At 37.7% G+C, this 26,616-nt stretch overlaps 1 protein-coding gene across 1 annotated transcript; it reads left to right on the forward strand.

The window, feature by feature from the left end:
- The first annotated feature begins 22,576 nt into the window (after positions 1–22,576).
- On the forward strand, positions 22,577–23,103 carry LOC130857364 (cytochrome c oxidase subunit 6A1, mitochondrial-like). The gene has a single exon (XM_057742977.1). The coding sequence runs from the start codon at positions 22,577–22,579 to the stop codon at positions 22,904–22,906; it is 330 nt and encodes a 109-aa protein (XP_057598960.1). The 3' UTR covers positions 22,907–23,103.
- The last annotated feature ends 3,513 nt before the right edge of the window (positions 23,104–26,616 follow it).

A 26,616-nucleotide genomic window follows, 5' to 3' on the forward strand; every position in this document is an offset into this window, starting at 1 on the left:
ATGTATGTGCATAAAAGACCAGCAAGGGCTGAATGCTGAGCTTTCCCTCTATCGTATTATCCCAAATGTTGAGGACACACAGAAAAGTAAATAAAACAAATAGAACACTGTGGCTGCTTTCAGAACACTTTGATGGACATTCACCCTAAGAGGCATTTCAGGGATATACTTAGAATAAATCCAAAGAGTAGCATGTGCCAGGAGGGACTGAGGCCTTTAAAAATTCTAAAAAAGACAATACCTAAAGGAATAGTCAACCTGTATGTGAAGCAGGAAAAACAAGAAAAGGGATAAACCCACTGCCAAGGGGACATGATCTAGTATTAACAGATGGCACAGAGAACATGGAAAAACCTCATTTTCATTTTGCTTTGATTTTCAGAAACAGCCTTTCCCAAAGTGGGTGCCACAAAATGCTTTCTCTTTAATGGGATTTACAGAAAGAAGGGTTTCATGACCAAATATGTTTGGGAAACATTAGAAAAATACACAGATTTCTTTACTGCAGGACATTTTAGATGCTTTAAGATGCTGCAATGTTCTTTGAAACCCAAAAAGAGGGGTAGAGTCTTCACTGCTATTCAGACCTGTGGAATAATTGATATTTTTTATCTGGAAGCACCTCATGGGACTACTGTTCTGTGGAACATGCTTGGAAAACAATCTTTAACAGCAAGGAGAATGGTCTCAAACAAAAACATGTGGAATAAATAGTGCAAAGACAAAGAAAGCTACGGTTCTGTCTTTGAGGAAATTTGAGAGAGGAAAAAAAAGATGAACTAGTTTCAAGGATTTCAAATCTTTCAGCCCAGAATGTACATTCCAACTACTAAAATCAGTTTCGAGAAGTAAAAGAAAATGTTAAGGTTGTCATCAGATTGGACATAAGCAAGTAATATATTCAAAGAAATGTTTTAAAAACTTGCGACCAAAATGTGATCCCCATTTAGAGCTAAAATAGATTTTCGTTCCACTATGATACTTCTATTGCAAGTGACAGGAGTCAATGCTAACTATTTTAAGGAAAAAGTGAATACACTGGTGGGACTTTTACTGGAAGGAAAGGTGAGAGACTAGGGACTCAGGCTTAAAACGTGGGCAAGAACCAGGAAGCCATGGGCTCTGAAGCCTCAATTACAGTGGCTGAAATGAGTTCCTTCAAGCAGTTTTCTCCTCTGTCAATTACAAAAGATTCTAAGTTCCAGAAGACAGTCAAGTTGGAACAGCTTTTTTCTCATGCCAGCCTCTTGGCCAAGAATGCACCCAATGGGGAGATATATTACCTAAAATTAAAAGGTGGGTTGTAGTATAACTGATTCACTTTGCTGTACACCTGAAACTAAACAACATTGTAAATCAACTATACTCCAATAAAAAAATATTTTAATGAAAATAAAAAGAATAAAAAATAAAAGAGGGGTTGGTAGAAAGGGAAAATGAATGGTGAGTGTCTGAAAATCAACAAATTCCCATTACATGTTTCCTAAGAACCAGATATATCAAATTAATCTAATTGCCTGAGGTTGGTAAAACTCCAAAATGGCATAGAACAATGCTATTCATTATGTTTAATTCATCCATTTATTTGTAAATCTTCAATACCCAGCAAGTAAACACAAAGCACCACAGTATACAAATCACATTAGCTCCCTACTTAAAGCCTTCAGTGTTTTACAACTTAGGATAAAATACAAAATCCCAAGGCCCCACAGTGTCTGGACCCCTGAGTCTCTCCCATCCGTCTCCCCTTGACCCCTCCGTTCCAGCCACAGTGCCCCAGGCTTCCCACACACTGCTGTGTCTGCTGGGCGCATTTTTTTCACTCAAGCCTGAATAAGCCGAATAACTCCTAGTCATAGTGGGCCTCAAGTTAAATGTTGGTTCCTCAGAGAAGTTTTGCGAAACGCTCCCTTCCATTCTGTCTCTCCTTTTGTTCTGGCCCCTGCCTCCCTGGTTTCTTCCTTCATAACGCAATTTGCAGTCTCCTATTTTGCGTGTTGATTTATGTAATGACTCTCTTCCTCAGTAGATGACACACCTCCAAAATCCAAGGACTATCTCTATTTTGTTCAATTCTAAATCCAACATCTAACACAGATCTTGACCAGTGCTGGCACACAAGAAATACTGTTTAATGAAGATTCAGAAATGAATAGAAACTTTATATGGAGCCTGTATTCTAAAGACAAAAAATTATGATGATCACTGTGGTAAGCTCAGTAGCAGAGGGTTGTAGAAGGTACCAAAGGAATACCCTAAAGGGAAGAGTTACTTTGGCCATGAGGCAATTTCACAAGGTCTCTCGGGTGTCCTTGTAGATTTCTCTGAGAGGGTGCATGAGGATGGATGACACCACCAGGTGGTAAATGCACCGAGGAAGGGAGAAAGGGGAGGGAAGTTTGAGGGGTGCACTTTAGGTGAGTGCCACAGATTCTGGGCTCTGACCCTCTCTGCAGCGTTTGTATCCAAGACTCACATGAAAACAGAATAATTATGAAATCTGCACTTGACGCAGAATTGGGAAGAATGACTAACGTGCTGTCTTATCCTGAGATTCTATTTCACCAGGTTGGCTTTAAACGTTCATTCTACATTGCATTCTTTAATGGAACATTTGCTTCCTGTTAATTGGTAGTGTGTTTGTGTTTAAATATATTTGTAATTTAATTCAAATGACTTGGAAAATGGGGTTTCTAAAAGAACAAGTCAATGACTTGATATTCTGGAATGTTAAATATGTAACAAAGTTAATTTATGATGGCCATAGTTAAAAACAAAAACATAAAAACCAAACGTTTAACATTCCTTTTTCAAACTCGTGCTGTCAGCCTTTCAATTATTACCATAATGTGATTTTTATTAAACTCTTACTTTTCTTTCATTTGCACAATTAGGCCTAGATTCAACATTTTAACCACACCATGAAAAGACCATTAGCCAATTTACGCTTACTCAGTTGTTAAAATGATGTAATAAAAACCAATTTCTTGGGCTGGTCTACCCTCCTTCTCTCCCTCCCGCTTCCTTCCTCCCTCTTTCCCTCTTTCACTTCCTCCCTCCCTTCTCCCTTCCTTACTCCTTCTACAAGCATTTATTAATATCCCAACGTGAGCCTGGAGCTCTGCTAGGTGCACACAGTTTGAATATGTAATACTTGGATTCAGGCATATTTAATCAGCAACATCCAAAGTGAGTTTAACATGATTCGATTAGCCCATTACAGTACATCTCCAGAAACATCTCATACATTTTTAAACTCCTTATTTCAGCCCAATTTGATGTAACAGAGTTGGCCTCCCCCTGCACCCCCGCACATTCACATATTCATCCGCAGATACTGATTCACCACCATGCGGTTCTTGGTTAGTTTATTGTTTACTCCACCTTTGGCAGAGAGCAAAATAAAAATGTACTCAGCTGACTCTTCAGTGAGTCAGTAAGCCTTCTTTTCATTTCCTAATTCGATTTCTAGTTAAAGCTGGAATAAGCAGTTCTCCACCCAGCAATTATACTTAAACCCATTTATTTAAAAAATACCCACAGACCTTAACACGTCAATTAAAATGGTTATAGCTTGTCTCTAATATAACATGTGAATCAAAAGAAGCACATAGTTCTACCTATGACATAGACTGGGTGCATTTAATTTAGCTGTTATATCATTGTGGACCCGCTTCCTTGTCCTCTGCTGTTTTTGGAAATGTTTTCCTTTTCTTGCTTTGTTGTTGATGGTATTTAGTAGACCACCCAGGTCTTCTTGAGTAAGGACAGAAGACAAGAATGTGTTCGCCTTGTGCGTGGTGTTCCCAAACATCACAGTGATACTTGAAAAAAATGTCCTGGAGAGTATTATTTAAATTTGAGTTTCTCCAAATCATTAATTTTAAAATAAACTAGGAAATTCCATATATTTAGCAGAATTTCTGTATAAAGTTAAATAGAAGGTAAATCTTAGTCGACGTGTATGGATGTGTAGGATTTGCCTGTTAAGAATAAGATATAGCCTCAGAGGTGTAAACAATAGGTAAGAAGCAGCCTCTTATTGTAAAGAAGGGCCCTCAGCACATGTGCACAGGTCTCACTATGAAACGGACATTCTGGACATTTCATATGAACATCCAGTAACCATCAATCCCACAGCCTTTAGCAGAGAAAGATGGGCAGGTGCATCACCTTTAGGGGCACTTTTCAAGAGGAGGGAGCATGGTGGCATTTATTCCCTGGTGTGAATGGGCTGCTGTTCTTCCCACTGGAGCCAAGTGAAGGCAGGCAGTGAGAGAGCCCCTCAGCACTCTGGAGTGCTGTCCAGAAAGGGGTGTGGGGCTTTCAATCCCTGGCCAGATCCTTGCCTGGCTGGAGGAATGTACTACTAGAAGAATGCAAGACAACCAAGTTTTTGGAAGAATCTGACAAGGGTCCTTTGGAGTTTGAGGGATGTAGAGAAATCTGCACACTAGAGTCTGGCTGGAGCTGCCCCTAGCGGCTGGGCGAGGACAGAGGGTTGCAAGTTACACTTCCACCGTTTGGCTGGGCAAGAATGCACAATGTTTCCCAGGGACTGAAGGGTCACAGTGGAGACTGCCTGACAAATGGAGTGAAAGGAAAGGCCATACTTGGCAGTTGTAATAGGAGAGAGAGGGGAGGAAGGAGAGTTGAAATGGTTGAGAAATTAAAGTTTAATTTACCCTGGACTGGAATTTTCCGTAGCTGAAACTGAGACTCTTCTCGCATTTGAGAGTGGCTCCAAAGGTCAGGGATCTGCCTGAAATGTCATTGGGGACAGAGAAGGGAGATCTGCTTGTTTGAAGGCAGTGGTGGGTGAAGACAAAGCAGTTTACTAATTATAATCACTGATTCAGCACATTTAATAAATCAGTTACACAATTTATTTAAAAAGTTAGCTATTACACCACCTATGGCGTGTTCGTGCCAAAATTTAAAAAAAAATTTTTTTTGAGCCTAATTTAATCAGATCTCTTGAACTAACTAACAGCTTCCAGGACAGACAGGAGTTGGAAGAAACTGTTAATGACACTAGGAGGGCACCGTCAGCCAAATCCAGAAGGTTAGACATTCCACAGGACAAAAGTCCCCCTTTTCCTCGACAAACACATGGCATAGAGGCAGAAAGAGAAGGGGAACTGTTGTAAGTTAAAGGAAACTTGAGAATATCAGGCATATGTATTGTGTGTGCTGTGTTTGAATTTTTATTTAAACTGTAAAAAGATACTTCTGAGACAATCAGGAAAAATTGAACTTGGATTGGATATTAAATATATTAAAGAATTGTTATTAATTATATTAATTAATATCATGGGGGCATGATAATGTTATGATGTTATTTTTTTCAAGTTCTTAGGCACTAGAGAAATATACTGATGGGTACCAAGAGGCTTTATTATACCATTCTTTCTATTTTTGTAAGTGTGAAATTTTCTTATAAGATACAGCCTCAGATAAATAAATAATAAATGTTAAAAAATAAAAATTAAAAGGCTGTTCAGATACCAAATATCTTTATCATCTTTTAAAGTCTGGCTATGGTATGGTATAATGGTTAAGAGCTCAAGTGCTGAAATTAAACTTAGTTTTGAATGTTGGCTACACCCATGATCAGCCATGTGACCTTCGGAAAGTCACTTGTTTATAAGCTCCATTTTCCCCGCCTGCACGATGAGAATAATAATAATGCCTATTATTGTCGCTACAAGGATTTAACGTGATAGCATGTGTAAAATATTAACAAAGCACAGAGTTGTTGCAACTATTAATCAGTAATCTCTGCAAATATGCACAAAGAAAGTGCAACTATTAGCTTAGTCAAATTTTATTTTCACTTCTCTTGTTTCCATTTTAAGCTATTTTTGATGCTATAGTTGTCTTGTTACCTTAAATCTGAAAATTGTAATGCAGAAGTGAAAATTTGCTTAGATAGAGATGCTCAGGGGTGGGGAACTGGTTTCTATATCCTCACCTTGGAATACATCCAGACTTGACTTCTGATCTGTTAAAATTCTATCATTGCTAGTTGCACAAACCAATTCTGAACTACTTAAGGTGGGGGAGGGGGGCAGCGGAGGGCGGGTGCGGGGAGGGGGAGAAGAGGAAATCTTATGGAATCCAAGGAAAATCTGAATCTGTGAAGGCAGATTCAGGGCAAGCTCAGGAACCAGAAAACTCTAGAGCTCCAAGTATATAGCATGAAGCCATATGCTTAGTTTCTTCAGGTCACTGCAGTCAGGATAAATGAACTTCAACTATTTGAAGTTTCAGTGACACTTTGCTTAAGATTTCAGTTTCAGGGCTTCCTAGGTGGCACAGTGGCTAAGAATCCGCCTGCCAATGCAGGGGAAATGGATTCGATCTCTGCTCCAGGAAGATCCCACATGCCACAGAGCATCTAAGCCCATGCGCCACAACTATTGAGCCCATGTGCTACAACTACTGAAGCCCACGAGCCTAGAGCCTGTAACAAGAGAAGCCACAGCAATGAGGAGCCCATGCACCACAACGAAGAGTAGCACCCACTCACCACAACTAAAGAAAGCCCTCACACAGCAAAAAAGACCCAACACAGCCAATAAAATAAATAAATAAAAATAAATTAATTAATAAAAAAAGTATGCATGGAGGCAATGAACCTCTATTAAAAAAAAAAAAGATTTCAGTTTCAGAGAGTACCTGAGTGGCTCTGCTTGGGTCACATGTTCATTCCTTGGTTGGAATGGGGAGGGGAATAAGGTACCTCTAATGATAGTCCTACAAAGACTATATCCAAAGATTGTTATCTCTAACAATATAGTTCCTATCAAGGGAACTAGTTGTTCCTTAACATTCATTCGTCCCTTCTTCCATGGTAATAGCATTGTAGCTGGCCAGATACCTCCCAGATAAAGGCTACATTTCCAAGCCTTCTTAGAAGTTCTAAGTTATGGCCATGGGCTATAAGCAGAAGTAAGAAGTGACACATCCAGGTTCTGCCTTTAATAGAATTGCATACATGCTCCTCAAGTCTCCTAAACCCCCTCCCCTGGTTGAGAGAAGGCTATTGGACCAACAATAGAAGTAGGACTGTGCAATTTAGCAAATAAAAATACAGGATGTTCAGTTACATTTGTTCAGTTAAACAAGAAATACTTTTCTTAAAAAAAAGAAAAGTATGTTCCATGCAATATTTGAAGATAGGCTCAACGTATGTAGTTAAGTGAGAATAGAGCAAGGGAGTGAATAGTATGTATACATTAATGATCTATATGCTAGTGTATGTTTTGAAAAAAAAATCTGGGTTATTTTCCCAATATTTACTTATTTTTATTATTTATTTAGCTGTGATACCTATCAGGGCCCTGTGGGGCTCCTGGGAACAAAGACTTTCTCTGTCCCTATTTCTTTGATGATAGGAAATAGCCTTCATTCAGCCTCCATGACCTTCCCTGAGTTCTAAAGGGCAGATTTAAGCAGTTGTTAATTCGTGAAGGGAGGGGTTGCAGGAGACCTGGGAGAGACAGTCAAGAGCAGCCTTGGGACAAAGTCCTATTTCCCCATCAACAATACACACAACAATATCTTTGAGCTATTTTACAGATGTTGAAATCCCCTCCACGTGGGAGAAGGTAATGATTAACGATGGTCTGCTGCCCACAAGCATGGAGACCCCAGACCGTTGGACTTGAAGGCTGATGATGCTGACTCCTACTTACCTCACCACCAACCCATCAGAAGAATGCAAGACTGTGACTGCCTTGATCCTTATTGCATACCCTTGACCACGAGCCCTGACTATAAGACCTCTCCCTATTCCCCAGGGAGGGGGGCACCGTTCTTGAGGCACTGTCTTACTGTGTTCCCACTTTGCCTGGCAAAGTAATAAAGCTGTTCCTTTCTAGTCATCCAAAGCTCTGTCTCCATACTTCTATTCAGCATTGGTGACAGAGGCTGCGTTTTTCTCAGCAACAGCTGCTCCAGGTCTTAGTTGTAGCATGCGGGATCTTTTAGTTGCAGCATGTGGGATCTAGTTCCCTTACCAGGGATCAAACCCAGGCCCCCTGCATTAGGAGCATGGAGTCTTAACCACTGGACCACCAGTGAAGTCTCCAGTTTATGTTTAAATATGATCATTCTGGCTGTGATAAGAACAGTGATTTAGAGAGGAAGGAGAGGAAAGCAACAGACAATCGTGGCCCAGACCAGGTGGCAACATTAAGAAGGGAAAAGAGTAAACCATTGATTTTACATACTGAGTATCAATACATGTGTTTTGAAGATATACTAAATTATTATCAGTGATTTTCACAGGGTAGGCAGAGTATAAAAATATGTGGGACTTTTTTTTTTTTCTAAGACATTTTATTATTTACTTATGTACTTATTTTTGGCTGAGTTGGGTCTTCGTTGCTGTGCATTGGTTTTCTCTAGTTGCGGCAAGTAGGGGCTACTCTTCATTGTGGTGTACCTATGTGAGGCTTTCACATTCTAAATTATATATTTATACAATGTTTTAATAGGAAAGATTATATTTTTACTTCCTAGAAAAAAGAAAATTTATGTATATTTAAAAGTACCATGATAGGGGTTTCCCTGGTGGTACAGTGGTTAAGAATCAGCCTGCCAATGCAAGGGACACGGGTTTGAGCCCTGCTCTGGGAAGATCCCACATGCCGTAGAGCAACTAAGCCCGTTTGCCACAACTACCGAGCCCACGAGCCACAACTACTGAAGCCCACCCGTGTAGAGCCCGTGCTCCACAACAAGAGAAGCCACCGCAATGAGAAACCCGCGCACCGCAATGAAGAGTAGCCCCCACTCACCACAACTAGAGAAAGCCTGTGTGCAGCAGCCAAAATCCAATACAGACAAAAATAAAATAAATTTATATATAAAAAGCAAATAAAAAATAAATAAAAATTAAAAAAATAAAAGCACCATGATGAAAAAGAGTGGATATATGTATATGTATAACAGATTCACTTTGTTGTACAGCAGAAAGTAACACAACATTGTAAGTCAACTATACTCCAATAAAAAAATTAAAAATAAAATGAAAGTACCATGAGAAGCAATGAACACAAACTTGGGAAAATTCTTTGCAAAATATGTGCTGCACGAAGGGTTGATATTCCTAACACATAAAGTGATCTTACAAATTCAAAAGATGGAGGTTAATATACAAGTAGAAAATGGGGCAGAAGACATGAAGAGGAAGGTCACAAAAGAAACAACTGTTTCCAATACACGGAAAACATTCTACCTCCTAAATCAGAAGAGGAATGCATATGACAACTAGATAGTATTTTCCTCCTACACTGGCAGTTTTTTAAAAGGAACGATCCTAATTTTGATTATGCAAGTTCTGTGAGTAAGGTTGTTACCAGAGAGTGAGATTTGGGAGTTTAGTTTGTCTTCAGTGAAGCAGCTTTCAGTAATGACAAATCCAAACATGGTCTTCAAAGTAGGTCACACATTGTGAATGGGCAAGGAACTATGAGATCACGGTGTCAAGTGGGTTATCAGTGTTGTTCAACACAAATAACAACACTAACCATTTGTTACGGGGTATTTAAAATGTACCAGACAAAAGTTAAATGCTCACAAAATGCTATTGAAGAAGGTGCTACTACTGTTCACCACATTATACCAGGAAAAAAACTAAATCTTAGAAAGGTTAAATAATTTGCTAGGGTTTTTGCATTTACATGGGTGGCACATCTGAGATTTAAATGGCTCAGAAACACCTCATTCTTAACCACTGTGCTGTATACTTCATCCAGGCATGCAATATCCATTAATTCATCAAACATCAAGTATTAGGCACTAAACTAGGAACTGTGGGTACAATAGTGAACAAAGCCTTTATCTTTGTGTAGCTGTTAAGCCAGAAGGAGATAGAGATAAGTAAGCAGGCAATTATAATACAGAGCCATATGTTGTCTACAAGAGACACCTAAAACCAGCAAGGTACTGGAGCTGCCTCATGCTGGTTCCTACCAGCCTGCAGGAGCTGACTATCACAGCAGCATTGCTCATAACAGCCCCAAACTGAAAGCAATCCAGCAACTTATAAATGTATCCATAAATAAATGTGGTCTATCCATACAGTGGAATATTTTTTTTATAAATTTATTTATTTATTTATTTTATTGGCTGTGTTGGGTCTTTTTTGCTGTGTGCTTGCTTTCTTTTAGTTGCCGTGAGTGGGGGCTACTCTTCGTTGTGGTGCATGGGCTCCTCATTGCCGTGCCTTCACTTGTTGTGGAGCACGGGCTCTAGGCGTAGTTGCAGCACATGGGCTCAATAGTTGTGGCTCACAGGCTCTAAAGCGCAGGATCAATAGTTGTGGTGCACGGGCTTAGTTGCTCTGCGGCATGTGGGATCTTCCTGGAGCAGGGATCTAATCCGTTTTCCCTGCATTGGCAGGTGGATTCTTAACCACTGCACCACCTAGGAAGCCCCCATACAGTGGAATATTAGTCAGTAATAAAAAGAAACAAAGTATTGATACATGCTGCAATATACATGAACTTTGAAAACATGTGCTGAGTGAAAGAAGACAGTCACAAAAAAGCATATTTTTATGATTTCCTTTATATGACATGTTCAGAAGAGGCAAATCTATAAAGTCACAAAATAAATTAGTGGTTACCAATTAGGACTGGGGCGGGGGGGTGGTTGAGGTTGATGGCTGCAAATGAGTCTTTTTGGCATGGTGAAAATATTTTAAAATTGGTTGTGGTGGTTGTATAATATGTGAATATATTAAAACCATTTAATTGCACATTTAAATGGCTGAATTGTATGGTATATGAGTTATATCTCAATAAGTTCTTTAAAAAGCAAGTTGTTGTGAGCACCTCCTCCCAACTTTGCATTCAATGGCATCATGCATCATGTTGGTGAGAGTAGGGTTGCCAGATTTAGCAAGTAAAATTACAGTCAACAGTTGAATTTGAATTTCACATAAACAACAAATATATTTTTTTCCTATTTCTGTAATTTTATTTCAAGAAAGTTATATAAAGGGAACTATACAGTTTGTGACCTTTGGGACTGACTTTTTTTCACTCAGCGTAATTCTCTATAGATTCATCCAAGTTGTTATGAGTATCAGCAGCCCGTTCCTTTTCATTGCTGAGTAATATTCCCTGGTGTACAGGTAGGGTCCAGCCCACCCAGGGCTGCTGGACCCAGCTCAGAGGTTAGCAGGGAATCTGGCCTCATCTTGGGGGCCTACTGCAAGCTGGGTTGTGTCCAGCACACAGCCGGAGCTTATAGGAAGGGAGAGTGCATTTCCTGCCTCTGTGCACCTTATAGCCCTTCCAGGAAGCAAAACATGTGAAGGGCCATAGGTGTGGAATTCGGAGCCAAATGAATTTTGTGAACACTCCTCTAATGAACTAATTGTAAACAGACATCTTTGACACAATCTGGAAAACTTGAATATGAAATAAATTATTAGGGGTTATTGTTATTTTAGTTAGGTGTGATGATGGCATGGCAGTTATATAAAAACAATGTCATCTGTTGGCGTGGCAGGCTGGTGATTACTGGTGATGTGATATTGCATCTGGGATTTGCTTTCAGCACTCCAGCCTTGGGAAGAATGTGCGATGGGGAGATAGAAAGCACAATTGACCAACATTGACCATAGTAGAAGCTGGGTGGTTCCTATGTGGGAGTTCCTTATACTGGTCTTTCTACTTCTGTGTATGTTAGGATGGTTCCATTAAAAAAAGTCTTCGGGAATGCAGTGTTACCAGATTCACATTCCACAGATGGAGAGAAGCAGTCTTGTCCTACCATAGTGTCTGGACTGTGGCTTCCATTGCTTTGTTTGAAGCCAGTATTTAGCAATGGGACGCCAGGAGACTCCTGGCTAGAAACATTGTTGTGGGATCGCCAGCTGTGAATGGTATCAGCCTTGGTCATCATGTCTGGTGTTTGCAAGTATAGTGTTGTCTGGTTTGCAACTATAGTTCTGTGCTTTAGGAGGTGTCAACAATTTCTGCCAGTCTTGGAGGGTCTCCTGGGGCGGCAGGAGTCTTACTTGGGGGCTGTGAGACTTGGCTTGGCTGTGTCTCACTGTGGGGGCAAGGACACTGGTGGCAGAGGCCCCAGGGAATATTCCTTGGTATGACCAAGACTGCAAATATGTTTTAAATGTGTGTTCCATGCAATATTTGGAACATACTTATATTAAAAGTAATTCATTGTTTATCTGCAATTCCGACTTAACTGGGCAGCCTGTATTTTATCTGGCAATCTCAGGTGGCAGTATTGACACAACAGAAATCAGTAAATTCTACAGATCAAACTCTACCTTGCCTTCTTAGAGAGCTGGTTGTTAAGCATTTGCCAGCACACCACTGCCTAAAACATTAAAAAAAGAGACTAAAATTCAAAGGAAATAAAAATCATATGCTAAACAAATGCTAACCAGAAATAAAGGTGGTATGACTATACTCATATTAGACTTTAAAAGACTTTAAAACAAACAAAAAAATACTGTAATAAGGTAAAAATATTGATAGAAGATTCATTTCATCAAGATTTAATAATTTTAAAGTTGTATAGGCCTCATAGCACAGATTTAAAATACATAAAGTGAAAGTTGACAGAAATGTAAGAAAAATCAACAAATCCACCAGCACAGTGGGAAATTTTGATATATTGTATCAATAATTAATTGACCAATCATAAAAAATATTAGTAGGAATATAGATGATTTGAAAAATACAATAACAAGCTTCATCTAATGGATACATATAGACCCTTATACCTGACAACTGGATTACATATATTCCTATCAGATGCCCCTAAAGCATTTATGTGAAAACTATTCAGGTATATGGCCAAAAAGCAAGTTTTGAATGTTTTTTTAAAGAAATGGCATACACAATGCAATTGAGTTAGAAATACATTTTAAAAGATTTTTAAAAATAGTGTATGTTTGAAATTTTTAAAACGTACTTCTTGGAGAAGAAAATGCATGTTCTCAATGCTTATATTAGAAAGAAAAGTATACTGAAAGTAAATAAGCTAAGCTTCAAATCTAAGAGATTAAAAGAGAAAACAAAAGAATAAAACCAAAGATAGTGGCAAAAATGGAAATAATAATGATAAACAGAAATTAAAAGGATAGAACACATAAATGAACCAATTTAGGAAAAATTGTTAAAACTGTAAAAAATTGAATCAGTGTTTAAAAATCTTCTTATGCATGCAAAGAAAACCCACCAGGCCCACATAATTTCATAGGTGAGTTCTAACACACTTTCAAGGAACATAAAATGAGGGTAGGGGAGAAGAAACACTCTTGGACTCATTTTCAGAAGTTGGTATGTAAAATTAATAAACAGAAACTTCAACTAAGTAGAGTCAGGAGACCAGAAGGGGGAGCTCCCACACCCTGCCACAATAGCGGAGCCCAAGAGAAGGAAAAGACACTTCTTTCCCAGGCAAGGACTCAGCCAGTGAAAAGCCATAGACTCTTTGTTTATACTATAGCCCTCCCAATTTCCTTTTCCTCTCTTTAAAAGCATTCTCCTCCCCTTGCTGTGCCAGGACTTGGTACCTGTCTTGCCACAGTTGCAGACCCCAAATTGCAATTCTCTGCAGATCAGGAGTAAACCCATCTTTGCTGGGGAAATATCCAGCAGTCTACTTATTTCAGGTCAACAGGTATAATGGTGATATTAAAACCAAACAATTTCAGTGTAAGCAATGCAATTTATAGGTTCTCTCAGTTTTGAACATAGATGTCAAAATCCTAAAACAAATATTGGCCAACACAATACCACAAGACAGAAAAAGACCTTACAGCTGCTTTACCAAGTTGAGTTGATTATAAGGATGCAGAATTGGTTCAACATTAGAAAATCAATTAGTGTGACTCACTACATCAAGAAATTAAAGAAAATATGATCATATCAATAGATTAAAAAATTCAGTAAAGTTCAGCAGCAATTTGTGGTTTAAAAAGCAACCTTAACCTGATAATAAGAAACTAAAAAAGGCCTAGAGCAAACATACTTTAATGATGAAGTGTTAAAGTCATACTTTTAAAATCAGGAACAATACCAGGAGGCTTCCTATCACTGTTTCTACATAACATTGCAATGAAAGCCTTATCCAAAGCAATCCACAAGATAAGGAAATAATGACTGGAAATACATTTTAAGAGCTGTCATTATTCACAAAGGCAATAATACAAAGAAAACACACGTGTGTCTTGACTTATTTTTAGAAATAAATGAGTTTAATAGGATCATTAAAGTTCAAAATATAGAAGTTTAATTACATTTTGATACAGCGTCTACAGTTAGAAAATGCAACAAAAATATATCTAGGAATAATTTTAATAAAAATGTGTAAGACTTTTGTAATAAAGTGTAAGACTACTGAATGGTATTTAAGAAGATCTAAATAAATGGAGAGACAAAACATATTTATGGATTAGAGGACTCAGTAATTGAATATTTAATTCTCTCAAAATTGATGAAATTTGATTCAAATCAATTTCAATTAAAATCTCAACAGATTTTTTATGTGGAATTTGTCAAAATGTTTCTAAAATTTATATGAAAAGCAAAGGGCCAAGACTTGCAAAATTAGACTAAAAAATAACAAGCTGGTATCAAGACTTATTACAAAGCTACAATAATTAAGACAATATTAAACTGAGAAGAGATAGATCAATATAATAGAATAGAAAACCACCTACCCAAATTACATATATGTTTATTGAAAAACCTGATATCTGACAGAGCTAGAAACAGATATCAGTGGGAGAAAGCAGGTACAACCGATTATTCATATGGAAAAAAAATGGATTTTTAGTTTATACCATGTATAAAATCAATTTCATATGGACTAAAGAATTAAATGTGAAAGACAAAACATTTATAAAATTGTACAATATTTTTATGACATCAGCATATTTTAATTTTGCAAACAACACATAAAGGAAAATATTGATACATTTAAATTCATTAAGATGAAGAAGTCCATTTATTAACAAATAAAATAAAGACAGTGAAAGGACAAACCACAATCTGGAAGAAGATATTTGTAACACACGACAGACAAAATACTAATATCTAGAATATGCAAATGGACAAAAGATAAAAATAGGAGTTTCACAGAAGAAGAAACTTAAATGTCAAATAAAACGTGAAAAAATGCTCAATACCCCTAGGAAGTCAAACTAAAACCACAGTGATTGTCCTTTGACCTGGCTTTAGAGAGGCCATCCAGACTACGAAGATTTGGGCTTTTTGGGGCCCCTGAGCCACAGTCACATTGGCAAGAACTGGAAGCATCAGGAGGTCATGGTAATGTGGGTGTCATGCCTCACCATAGGATCAAATGTGACAAAAATCACCAGGTGACTTTGGGAAAATCATCAACCTATGTTCAACTGTCATCTTTAACAAGTTGTGACAAACTTGATCAGTGAGCTGACAAAGGTAAAATTCTGCCAAAACAAGATAGGAATTGCAACTATCATTGATCTGGTGAATTGGGATTGCAAAGTTCCAAAGAAGGAAAAGCAACTAAAGCAGTCAGTTATAGTAAAGAAAAACTCCAATAGCAGAAGAGTTAAGGAGAAGGTTAAGGAAATGTGTCCTGATGGTGGTCTGAAGTCACATCAGAAGGTTCATTAATTGTTACACATGCACACATGCAAAAATACGTTGAAATAACATTTCAAAAAACCTCATTGGCAAAAAATTAAAACATTTTACAATATTGTGTGCTGATAAAAATGTAAAGAGAAATTATTTACACTGCTAGTGGAAGTAAAATAGAAACAACCACTTTGGAAAATAATTTGGCATTATCTAGTAAAGTTGTAGATATGCACAGCTTAAACCCACTTTTAGACATATATCTTATAGAAACTCTTACATGTACGTTGGGAGACATGGATAAGAGTGTTCATGACAATATTGTTTGTAATAGCAAAAACTTGGGAAAATCTCAAATGTCCACCAATAAAATTGGTCTTGTGGTATGATCATCCAATGGTATATTATACAGCAGAGAAAATGAATAAACTATAGTTATATATACATCAACATATTTGAATCAAAAAATTTTATATTAACAGGAAAAAAAAGCAGAAAACAGGAGATTAGATGTAGTATAATTCCACATAGGTAAAAACAGAGTAAAACTAAAAATACATGTTTTATTAAGGAATACCTACCTATATGATATGATAAAACTATTTTAAAAAAGAAAGGGAATAAGCAAAAATATGTAGGTGGGATATATGTTTGAGTGGGAGACACGCAAAAGAGTTTAGTGGATGTTCACTTTACTTTTTCTGTAAACTTTGTATATACATCCTGTATACTAGGTATTGTCAAAACATAGCCCGTGGGCCAAAGCTCGTATGCTACCTGGTTTGTACAGTCATAAATTAAGAATTGATTTTACATTTTTAACTAGTTAAAAAAAAAAAAAGAAGAATATTTATGGCACATTAAACTACATGAAATTCAGGACTTCCCTGATGGTGCTGTGGTTAAGAATCTGCCTGCCAATGCAAGGGACGTAGGTTTGATCCGTGGTCCAGGAAGATCCCACATGCCGCAGAACAACTAAGCCCATGTGCAACAACTACTGAGCCTGTGCTCTAGAGCCCACAAGCCACAACTGTTGAGCCCACATGTCACAACTACTGAAGCCTGCATGCCATAGAGCTGTGCTCCACAACAAGAGAAGCCACCACAATGAGAAGCCCTCGCACCTCAACAAAGAGTAGCCCCTGCTCACTGCAACTAAAGAGCCCTTGTGCAGCAACAAAGACCCAGTGTAGCCAATAAATAAATAAATTTATAAAAAACTATATTAAATTCAAATTTTAGTGTCCATAAATAAAGTTTTATCAGAGTGTAGGCATGTCCGTTTGTTTAGTTATGGTCTATGGCTATTTCACAGCACGATAGCTGAGTTGAGTAGTTACAACAGAGACCATATGACCGGCAAAGCCTAAAATATATACTATCTGGTCCTTTATAGAGGAAGTTCTCCAGTTCCTGCCATATAGTTCATAATGTCTTATAACAATTAAAAATAAAATCATATCATAAAAATATTAACATTAAAAACAGTTATTTGAATTACTACCTTACTTTAGCAGATGCCTCTAGACTAGAGATTTGAATCTACAATAGCAAGTGTCTATGCTAAAGACCAAATAAAATACCCTATATATATGGTATTTTGAGGATACAAGGAATAATTTAAGAGCCAAATTTTCTCTAGTGCGGTATGAAATAAGTCTCTGATTGAGACAGCAAAATGTTTGCACATTAAAAAGATTGTCAACTTGGATTTATCTCAATGAAGTCCTTTTCATCTAATTATCAAATGGTTTGAGTTGAACTGAATTGAGTTAATATATTACTGTTAAAGTGATTAAAGACTATTTAGATGATAGCCTTAAAGATATCATGTCAAAAATATGACCAGATTTTTAGAGTAGGTGCCAACAAGGGAGGTCAAGTGACTGCAAAATGTAGGGGAGGAAAAATCTTTTCCCTCTCCCTTCTTAGGTTCAGTGGCTGAGGCCTTGCAAATCGAACTGGCAAAAGATAAACAGGAAAGGAAGATTTATTAAATGTGCCTATCAGAGGCTTTACAGAAACAAACACCCCAAAGAAGCAATCAGACCCAAAGGCTTATATACCATTTCAACAAAGAGCAATAATACATTTCTGAAGTGCAAGACAAAGGAAAAGGGGTTTGAGTTTCTGGGAAGATGGTAGATAAGGGTACTTGCCGGGTTTGTCATTTAGATTACTCTCCGTACCAGTCTCTGGGCTGGTAAGAGCCTGGAGCTATCTCCAGTGATTAAGAGTCTGAGGAATGATAGATTTCTCTTCCTGGTACAGGAGAAGGAGACACTTTTACAAAAGGAAATGTATGTTTTGCTTTTAGCCAGATATGGGGAGGGCAGAGAGCTTTTTTTTCTTCCATGCCTGCTGTTTCTTAATTACCTTCAGCTCAAAATAATACTATGCCAAAGTGGCATATTTCAGTCCCCTCAGTAACAAATGGCTTCCTGAGGTGGAATTTATTTCGTTGAGTTTTAGGATCTGGATCTGATTCTTCCCCTCTACCCCCCACCCCTCATCCCAGCTCTCTTCAGAGAGTACACACTTGTTTCCTCTCTACTTTCACCTTGAGAATGAGAGGCTAACAGATTTTCTACAGGTGCTGCTTGTTTTTCCATCTCATCTTATGTCATTTCTATTAATCTCTCTGCAGAAAGTTGGGCTGGAAATTTCCCCTACTCAAGCATCAGTATGAGGGCTTGGCTATCCTTTAGGCAATTTAGTTTACTTCTTAATTTACTTTGGGATTGGTTACTTTACATTTTTCCTTTTAATATGGCTTATGTTTTTAAAGTTAAAGTCAACCATATCATTCTTTTTTTTTACCCATTTATTCATTCAACACATATTTTGAGTGCCTTCTATAGGACAGGCACTATTCTAGGTATTGGGGATACCCCAATGCACAAAAGAGGGGAAGAATTCTGCCTTTATAGTCTAATGGTGGGAGCAGATAATAAACAAGGTAAATATGTAAAACACATAATATGATAGTCATAAATGGTAAAAATGACTCTGTAAGAATAGATGTTAAATTGTAGAAAACCAGACAGTGATTGATGCAAATAAATGTATTTTAGCAATGCAACTAACTTTGTCTCATAGAGATGCAAATGATTTGTGTTCAGTAGAAAACATTGGGTTACAATCCAAAGGTTAGTTTTATTGCCCTATGGGGCATTTAACCAATTTTTATGTAATTTAGTAATTTTATTCCAGCATTTTTTTTCTCTTAGTGACTTTAAATACTTTTGTCTTCTTATGCCCCATTTGAACAAGGTTTATTATTCTGCTAGTTCTCTCATTAATGAGGTAAACAACTATGAGAATTATAGTTTTTAACTTTTTGAAAATTACATATTAACACGATTTATGTAATTCTGATTTGCTAAACATCTTTAATGAGCAAACAAAAAATATATAAATATATAGCATAATAGACTTTTTTTTAAATTGTGGGTTGATTTTTAACATTCTAATGTTGACTGAATACTAGGCATTAGAAATGAAAATTATGGAGGCCATACAGTTAAAAGAGATAAAAGTTTATGAGAATGTTTTTAAAATATATAGTGTTAAAAGGTAAACTGAGACCTATTAACATTTTTAAGAGTTTATTTAAGCAAAAATCTATTTTAATCAGACAATACCAAACTAGAAGTGGTTAGGAGCACTCTACCCACAGGAGCTAGGGGAAAGACTTTTATAGGGAAGAAGCAGAAGCCAAGCAAAGAAATTATTTGATTAGCTATAGCTTAAGTGTTTGCCTTATTTTAAAAAGCCTAATTGGAGGTTTATGATAAGTTGTCCTTAGATTTGGATTTCTTAACCTTGAGGCATTTCAGACTCAGGTTTTGGTTTGCTTAGATAGGCTGCTAAGATAATAGAACCACCTCAGTCTAATGGACTCCTTATTTTAATTAATTTCACAATAGATAAACTAAACAATTAAACTACTAGAATGATATTGCCTATTTTACTGGTCCCCTAGGTATTTGAGTATTTGAAATCATTAACAGAACAGGTTCAAACACTTCTTGGTCTGGGCAAGATGTTTACTCTAAGCCTCAGTACCCTTTATCTCATCAGATTATTGTGAGGAATAAATGAAATAATGTAAGTAAGAAGTTCAGAAAACTGCTGGTAAGTGCTCGATACATGTTAGCTACAAACTTTCTGTTTATTTTGTTCTTGAAAAGTTTACAATATACAGGTAATGTAGAGCAAGTAAGTAACCATTGCAACTTCATATCATGATGTAAATTCCTTTAAAAACAACACACAATGTTTGCAATATTTAATAGAACAACATTTTTCAATGTTGAAAAGTTTTACCTGCTGGAGAACTTCTTTCAAATAAAAATGGATTAATTCTTATCCAGCAACGTATTCCTGTATTTTACCTCTATTTTATTGAACATTTTACAGAACATTTTACAACCACAAGTAAATTTTGTTTTGTAATCAAATCTATGTCTCAACAATTAGTACTTCTTTTGCATGAAAGAGAAACTTATAAACTAACTGTTGCTTGAGTTAGCAATTGACAATACAAAGAAAATACCTTGCAAACATTTCTTTAAAGGATTTATGAGGAAATCCACTTTTCCCAAACTTTAGCAGTTATTAATTTTCCAAATAAAAGAAACAAACAAGCCAGAAAAAACAAACAAAACTAAATACAATAAAATGAAACAAAACAAAAATAGATGTAGTTCCTTTTAAACTGTTGCCATAGTTATTCAAGCCAACTTTCTAATCAGGGTCAGCAAATACTATGCAGGCTTAAAAAATGAGCTAGTCTTTCCAAATGTCTTAAGGCTTGAAAAATAGCTTGGGCTTTCCAAGTGTCTTCAGCTTTCCAAGTCAGAGCAGATGGAACAACGGATTCCTTTATTCTATTCTACCTAACAGTATTTTAAATTCACCAAGATTATCAAAATTGAGGGAAAGGAATATTTACTTAGCTAATAATACCTTAAGTTTTCAACTGTGAATTACTCTACTAAATTGGTTGTATGTGTTTAAAAAAAAAAAAGACAAAATTCAACTGAGTAAATTTGAAGTTCTAATTGGCTCTTTTAACAATTCAATTAATCAAAGGAAGCAGCCAGTCTAGCAACTAGAAGGGCACTGGAGGAGTGGTACAAAATGGAAGGCTTTTATAGAAAGGAGGGTGGGGCAAGGAAGTCCTTAGCAAAAGAAAAGAGTTGTTTTGGGCCAGTACATCTTTTTAGGGGGAGGAGAATGGCAACAGTTTCATCCTGCAGATTGCCTCTTCTTCCTCTGGGGACTAGAGGGCCCACATGAAAGATTACCTCACTGGTGATGACCAGGAAATTCCAAACTGGTTGACTAAGATTACATTTCTGAGATTGAGAGCCCAGAAATAAACCCACACATTTATGGGCAACTAATTTATCACAAAGGAGCCAAGAACATACAATGGAGAAAGGAAAATCTCTTCACTAAATCATGTTGGGAAAACTGGACAGCCACATGCAAAAATTGAAACTAGACCCCTATCTTATACCATATACAAAAATTAACTGAAAATGGATTAAAGACTTGAATGTAAGACCTGAAACCATAAAATTCCTGGAAGAAAATGAGCAGTACACTTTTTGACACCAGTCTTAGCAATATTTTTTTTTGGGGGGGTATATCTCCTCAGGCAAGGGAAACAAAAACAAATATAAACAAATGAGATTACAACAAACTAAAAAAGCTTCTGCACAGCCAAGGAAAGCATCAACAAAATGAAAAGACAACTTACTGATTGGGAGAAAATATTTGCAAATCATATATCTGATAAGGGTTTAATATCCAAAACATATTAAAAGAACTCATACAACAATGAAACTGAGTCCACCTGAAACCAAGTTCCTGTGCTGAATTTATGATTAACCTCTCTATCCAAAACTTTATTCCCTTTCTCGTCCTGTACCTGTTCCTTGCAGAATAGAGGACTATGAAAGAAAAGAGGAAATTGAAAATGAGCAGGATTCTGTGAGGCTCTTCTGGGTACAGAAACCTTTCCGGGACCCCCATTTCTTGCTTATAGAAAAAGGCTTTGGTCTCCTAGGCCTTCCCTGAGTTCTAAAGAGCAGATTCAAGCAGTTGCTAGCTAGGGAAGTGAGGGAATGCACAAACAAGGGAAAATCAGTCAAGAAACAATAGTTTGGTGATAAAACAGTCCTGGTTCCTCCTTGAGGGATATACATAAGAATCTGATGCATCTTTGAGTTTTTATGCAGGAACTAAGGCCCCACCCAGGTGGAGGATGGTAAGTACATGCTGAGACCCAGACTGGTTGGAACAAGAAGGCTGATGATTGAGATTCCTGGAATACCACCGTTATATCACCACCAATTAGAAGAAAGTTATGCCCCCTGCAGCTCTCACCGCAAATGTTGCCTTTAAAAACCTTTCCCTGAAAGTCATCAGGGAGTTTGGCTCCTTTGAGCATAAGCTGTCCACTTGCTTGGCCCTTTGATAAAACTTTCTTTGCTCCAAACTCTGATGTTTTGGTTTGTTTGGCCTCACTGTGCATGGGGCACATGAACATGGGTTCTACAACAACATGACAACAATAAAAAACAAACAACCCAATTTAAAATTGGTCAGAGGATCTGAGCAGCATTTTTCCAAAGAAGACACATAGTCAGCAAGCACATGAAAAGATGTTCAGCATCACTAATTATTGGGGAAATGTAAATCAAAACCACAGTGAGCTATGACCTCATGTCTGTTAGAATGGCTATTATCCAAAAGATAAGAAATAGCAAGTGTTGGCAAGAATGTAGAGAAAAGGGTACATTCTTGCACTGTTGGTGGGAATATAAGTTGGTGCAGCCACTATGGACGTCTCTCAAAAAATTAAGAATAGAACTGTTGACTTTAAAAAATGCACAATGGGGCTTCCGTTTCCGGCGTTGCGGTGATCCCGGTCAAAGATGGCGGCTGCAGCGGGATCTCGGGTTTCTCGGCTGGTAGGTCGCTCCTGGCTGCAGCTGAGCCGGCCAATGTCGAGTGGCTCCCATGGCAAGGAGGGCTCAGCTCGCATGTGGAAGGCCTTCACCTACTTCGTGGCGCTCCCCAGGGTGGGAGTGAGCATGCTGAACGTCTTCCTGAAGTCGCACCCCAGAGAGGAGGAGAGACCCGAGTTCATCGCCTACCCCCATCTCCGCATCAGGTCCAAGCCCTTTCCCTGGGGAGATGGTAACCATACCCTATTCCATAACCTGCATGTGAATCCGCTTCCAACTGGCTATGAAGATAAATAGAGAGCCTGGACCACTACCCAGTGGGGACCACAGTGCTGGTTTGCACCATTACTCTGCACACATGGACCAGAAAAGTGTATGGGACCTTAAACTCACCTTCTTGTATCCAGTGATGACCATTATACTTGGGGACCATTATACTGATCTTCCATCCCTTTGCTTGTGGCAGGAGATGGCTTAAATAAACTTAGTCATGAGCTGAAAAAATAAAATGCACAATGGGACTTCCTAGGTGGTGCAGTGGTTAAGAATCCACCTGCCAATGCAGGGGACACAGGTTCAAGTCCTGCTCCGGGAAGATCCCACATGCCACAGAGCAACTAAGCCCGTGTACCACAACTATTGAGCCTGCGCTCTAGAGCCCACGAGCCACAGCTATTGAGCCCATGTGCTGCAACTGTTGAAGTCCACGCGCCTAGAGCCCGTGCTCTACAACAAGAGAAGCCACCCCAGTGAGGAGCCTGTGCACAACAATGAAGAATAGCCCCCGCTCACAGCAACCAGAGAAAGCCCGTGTGCAGCAAGGAAGACCCAACACAGCCAATAAATAAAATTAATTAATTAATTAATTAAAAAACCAAACAAACACACAATGTAAAAGCTGTGGGTCAAGTTTATTCAGTGTCTTACTGAGGATTGTAACCCCAGAGACAGACTCTCAGATACCTCTGAGAAACTGTTCCAAAGTAAGAGGGGAGGTCAGTATATATGTGATTTTGGTGAAGGGTGTATATGCAACCAAGCACACATCTTGGTAGGAGGTTGCTGATGGTCAGGCGGAATAGACATCTTAGTTTATGGTTTTAGTGCTTTTCTAAGTATGGAAAGATGAAAGAATCTAGGTTTATAAAAAGTTTCTCCTGAAAATATCTATTTGAAGGCCTATTCTGCCAGTTTCCCCTCATTCCTGACCTCCACCCTGAACTCCTTTGAGGGTGTGTTAGAGGTCAGCTGCTTCAGTGGCTAATGATTCAAGGCTTATAGAGCTGAATGGCAAGCAGCATTCTTTAGTTGGCAGAAGTACCACATGATCCAGCTATTCCACTTGTAGGTGTTTATCCAAAGAATATGAAAACACTAATTAGAAAAGGTACACGCACCCCTATGTTCATTTCAGTATTATTTACAATAGCTAAAATACGGAAACAACCTAAGTGCCCATCAACGGATGAATGGATAAAGAAGAAGTGGTACATATATACAATGGAATATATTCAGCCAATAAAAAAAGCTGAAATGTTGCCATTTTCAACAGTATGGATGAACCTTGAAGGCATTATAATAAGTGAAGTAAGTCAGATGAAGAAAGACAACTACCATGTGATTTCACTTATATTTAAAATATAAAAAACAAAACAAAATGAAAACAAACACATAAGAAGGTCAATTGTATGGGCAGATAAAACTAGATTTTGGGTAGTAAGAATGCTGTAGTGTATATGGAAGTTGAATTATAATGTTGTACACATGTAATTTATGCAGTCAGCCCTCTGTATCCCCTAGAAGCCCCTATGTATACACACATGCTCCAGTTCTGTATACAAAATGGCATAGTACAATGAATACAGCTGGCCCTCCATTAACTGTGGGTTTTACATCCTTAGATTCAACCAACAGTGGATGGAAATTTCAGTTCATGGTTGGTTGAATCTGCTGATGTAAAGCCTGCAAATAGGGAGGGTTGACCATATATTTATTGAAAAAAAAAATCTACATATAAGTGTAACCTCACAGTTCAAACCCATTTTCAAGGTTCAACTGTATAATGTTTAAACCAACATTACCTTAAGAAAAACAAACAATAACAAAAAAAAAAAAACACTGCAGGTTGCTATTAAATCTAGGTTTGGCATTTAGCTTTAGCACAAGGGATACCATTTTGGGCCTGTAGTTTTTAACATATGCTATCTCAGAATTTTTCTTCAATACATAAAAGGATTTAAAGATGATTTTGTCTTATTTTTCATCATAAGACTAAATTATTTATTATTAACTTTAAATTTCATCCTAAGATCTTCCTATTCAATTGCAACACATGTAGTAGTTTCTTGAGTGAACTGTAGGGGAGGAAAAATAATTTTCCCTCTACTCTTCTGAATTATTGGCTGAGACACCCTGTAATAAAAGGCAGATTCATAAGATAAAAACAAATAGAAGTGTATTAACATGTATTCCTCATGTATACATGGAAGATACTCAGGGAGAAATGAATAACTCCCTAGTTGGCCTAAGCTACCAGTTGAAAGATCATCTTCAGCTAAAGGTAAAAGAAAGGTAATTATGTGTGAGTCTATGTCTGTGTCTCTGTGTTGGTGGGAGGAGGTCAGTTACAGGAGGTTGCCAGGTAAAGCATGATAATGAAGGGTAAAATTTGTTTTGCACATTGAGGTTGTTGGTGTCTCCATTAATAAGTTTCTCTCGTAATTTAGTCATTCAGTTTGTTAATATGGTGTATCACATTGATTGATTTGTGGTTATTGAACCATCCTTGCATCCCTGGGCTAAATCCTACTTGATCATGGCATATGATCCTTTTAATGTATTGTTGAATTTAGTTTGCTAATATTTTGTTGAGAATTTTTGCATCTATGTTTGTATCAGTGATATTGGCCTGCAGTTTTCTTTTTTGGTGTGACTTCTTTGTCTGATTTTGTTATCAGGGTGATGCTCGTCTCATAGAAAGAATTTAGTAGTGTGGCAAATGTTAAGTTTTGCCTTTTGGAACCTTCTGGAATTTCTTTTTTTCAAATATTTTCAGTCCATGGTTGGTTGAATCTGCAGATGTGTAACCCATGAATACAGAGGGCCAGTTGAATATTTATTCAGCCAAACCTCAAATGCCAAGCCAACCCTGGATCTTCTTACCCAAACAAGTTTGACTATATGGTCCTAGCCCATCAGATATTTTTTATTTGTCTCTTCCTTGTTCTTTATTCTTTATTTATTTTTTAAATTTTATTTATTTATTTAATTGGTTGCATTGGGTCTTCATTGCTGTGAGCAGGCTTTCTCTAGTTGTGGAGAGTGGGGGCTACTCTTTGTTGTGGTATGCAGGCTTCTCAGTACAATAGCTTCTCTTGTTGTGGAGCGTGGCCTCTAGGCACATGGGCTTCAGTAGTTGTTGCACGTGGGCTCAGTAGTGTGGCTCACAAACTCTAAAGCACAGGCTAAGTAGTTGTGGCACAGGGGCTTAGTTGCTCTGCAGCATGTGGGATCTTTCCAGACCAGGGATCGAACCCACGTCACCTGCATTGGCAGGTGGATTCTTAACCACTGCACCACCAGGGAAGTCCTTAAATTGTCTTCTTTGATTATTTTTTTAAACAGAGTTGTCTACCCTCTTTCTTTCTGCCTAAAAACAAGGTATACATTTATCCCCTCTGCTGTACCAGGAAGAGGAGAGCTATCCTTATTGCTTGTTCAAAGATAAGATGAGATATATTAAAATTTTAAGGTACATTTGAGCAAAAATTGATTTGAATTTGGCAATGCCCAATTGGAAGTAATTGGAAACACTCCACCAGCAGGAGCTAGGGAAAAGACTTTTACAGAGAACAGTCAGAAGCAAAGCAGGGAAATTATTTGATTAACTATAGCTTAAGGAGTTGCATTAAATGAGAAAGCCTAGTTAGCTGTTTGTGATAGGTTGTCCTTAGGTTTTGATTTCTTAACCTTGAGGCATTTCAGGCTTAGGTTTTGGTTTCCTTATG

The sequence above is a fragment of the Hippopotamus amphibius genome, chromosome 7 (genome assembly GCF_030028045.1).
Source record: "Hippopotamus amphibius kiboko isolate mHipAmp2 chromosome 7, mHipAmp2.hap2, whole genome shotgun sequence".
Taxonomy (NCBI): Eukaryota; Metazoa; Chordata; class Mammalia; order Artiodactyla; family Hippopotamidae; genus Hippopotamus; species Hippopotamus amphibius.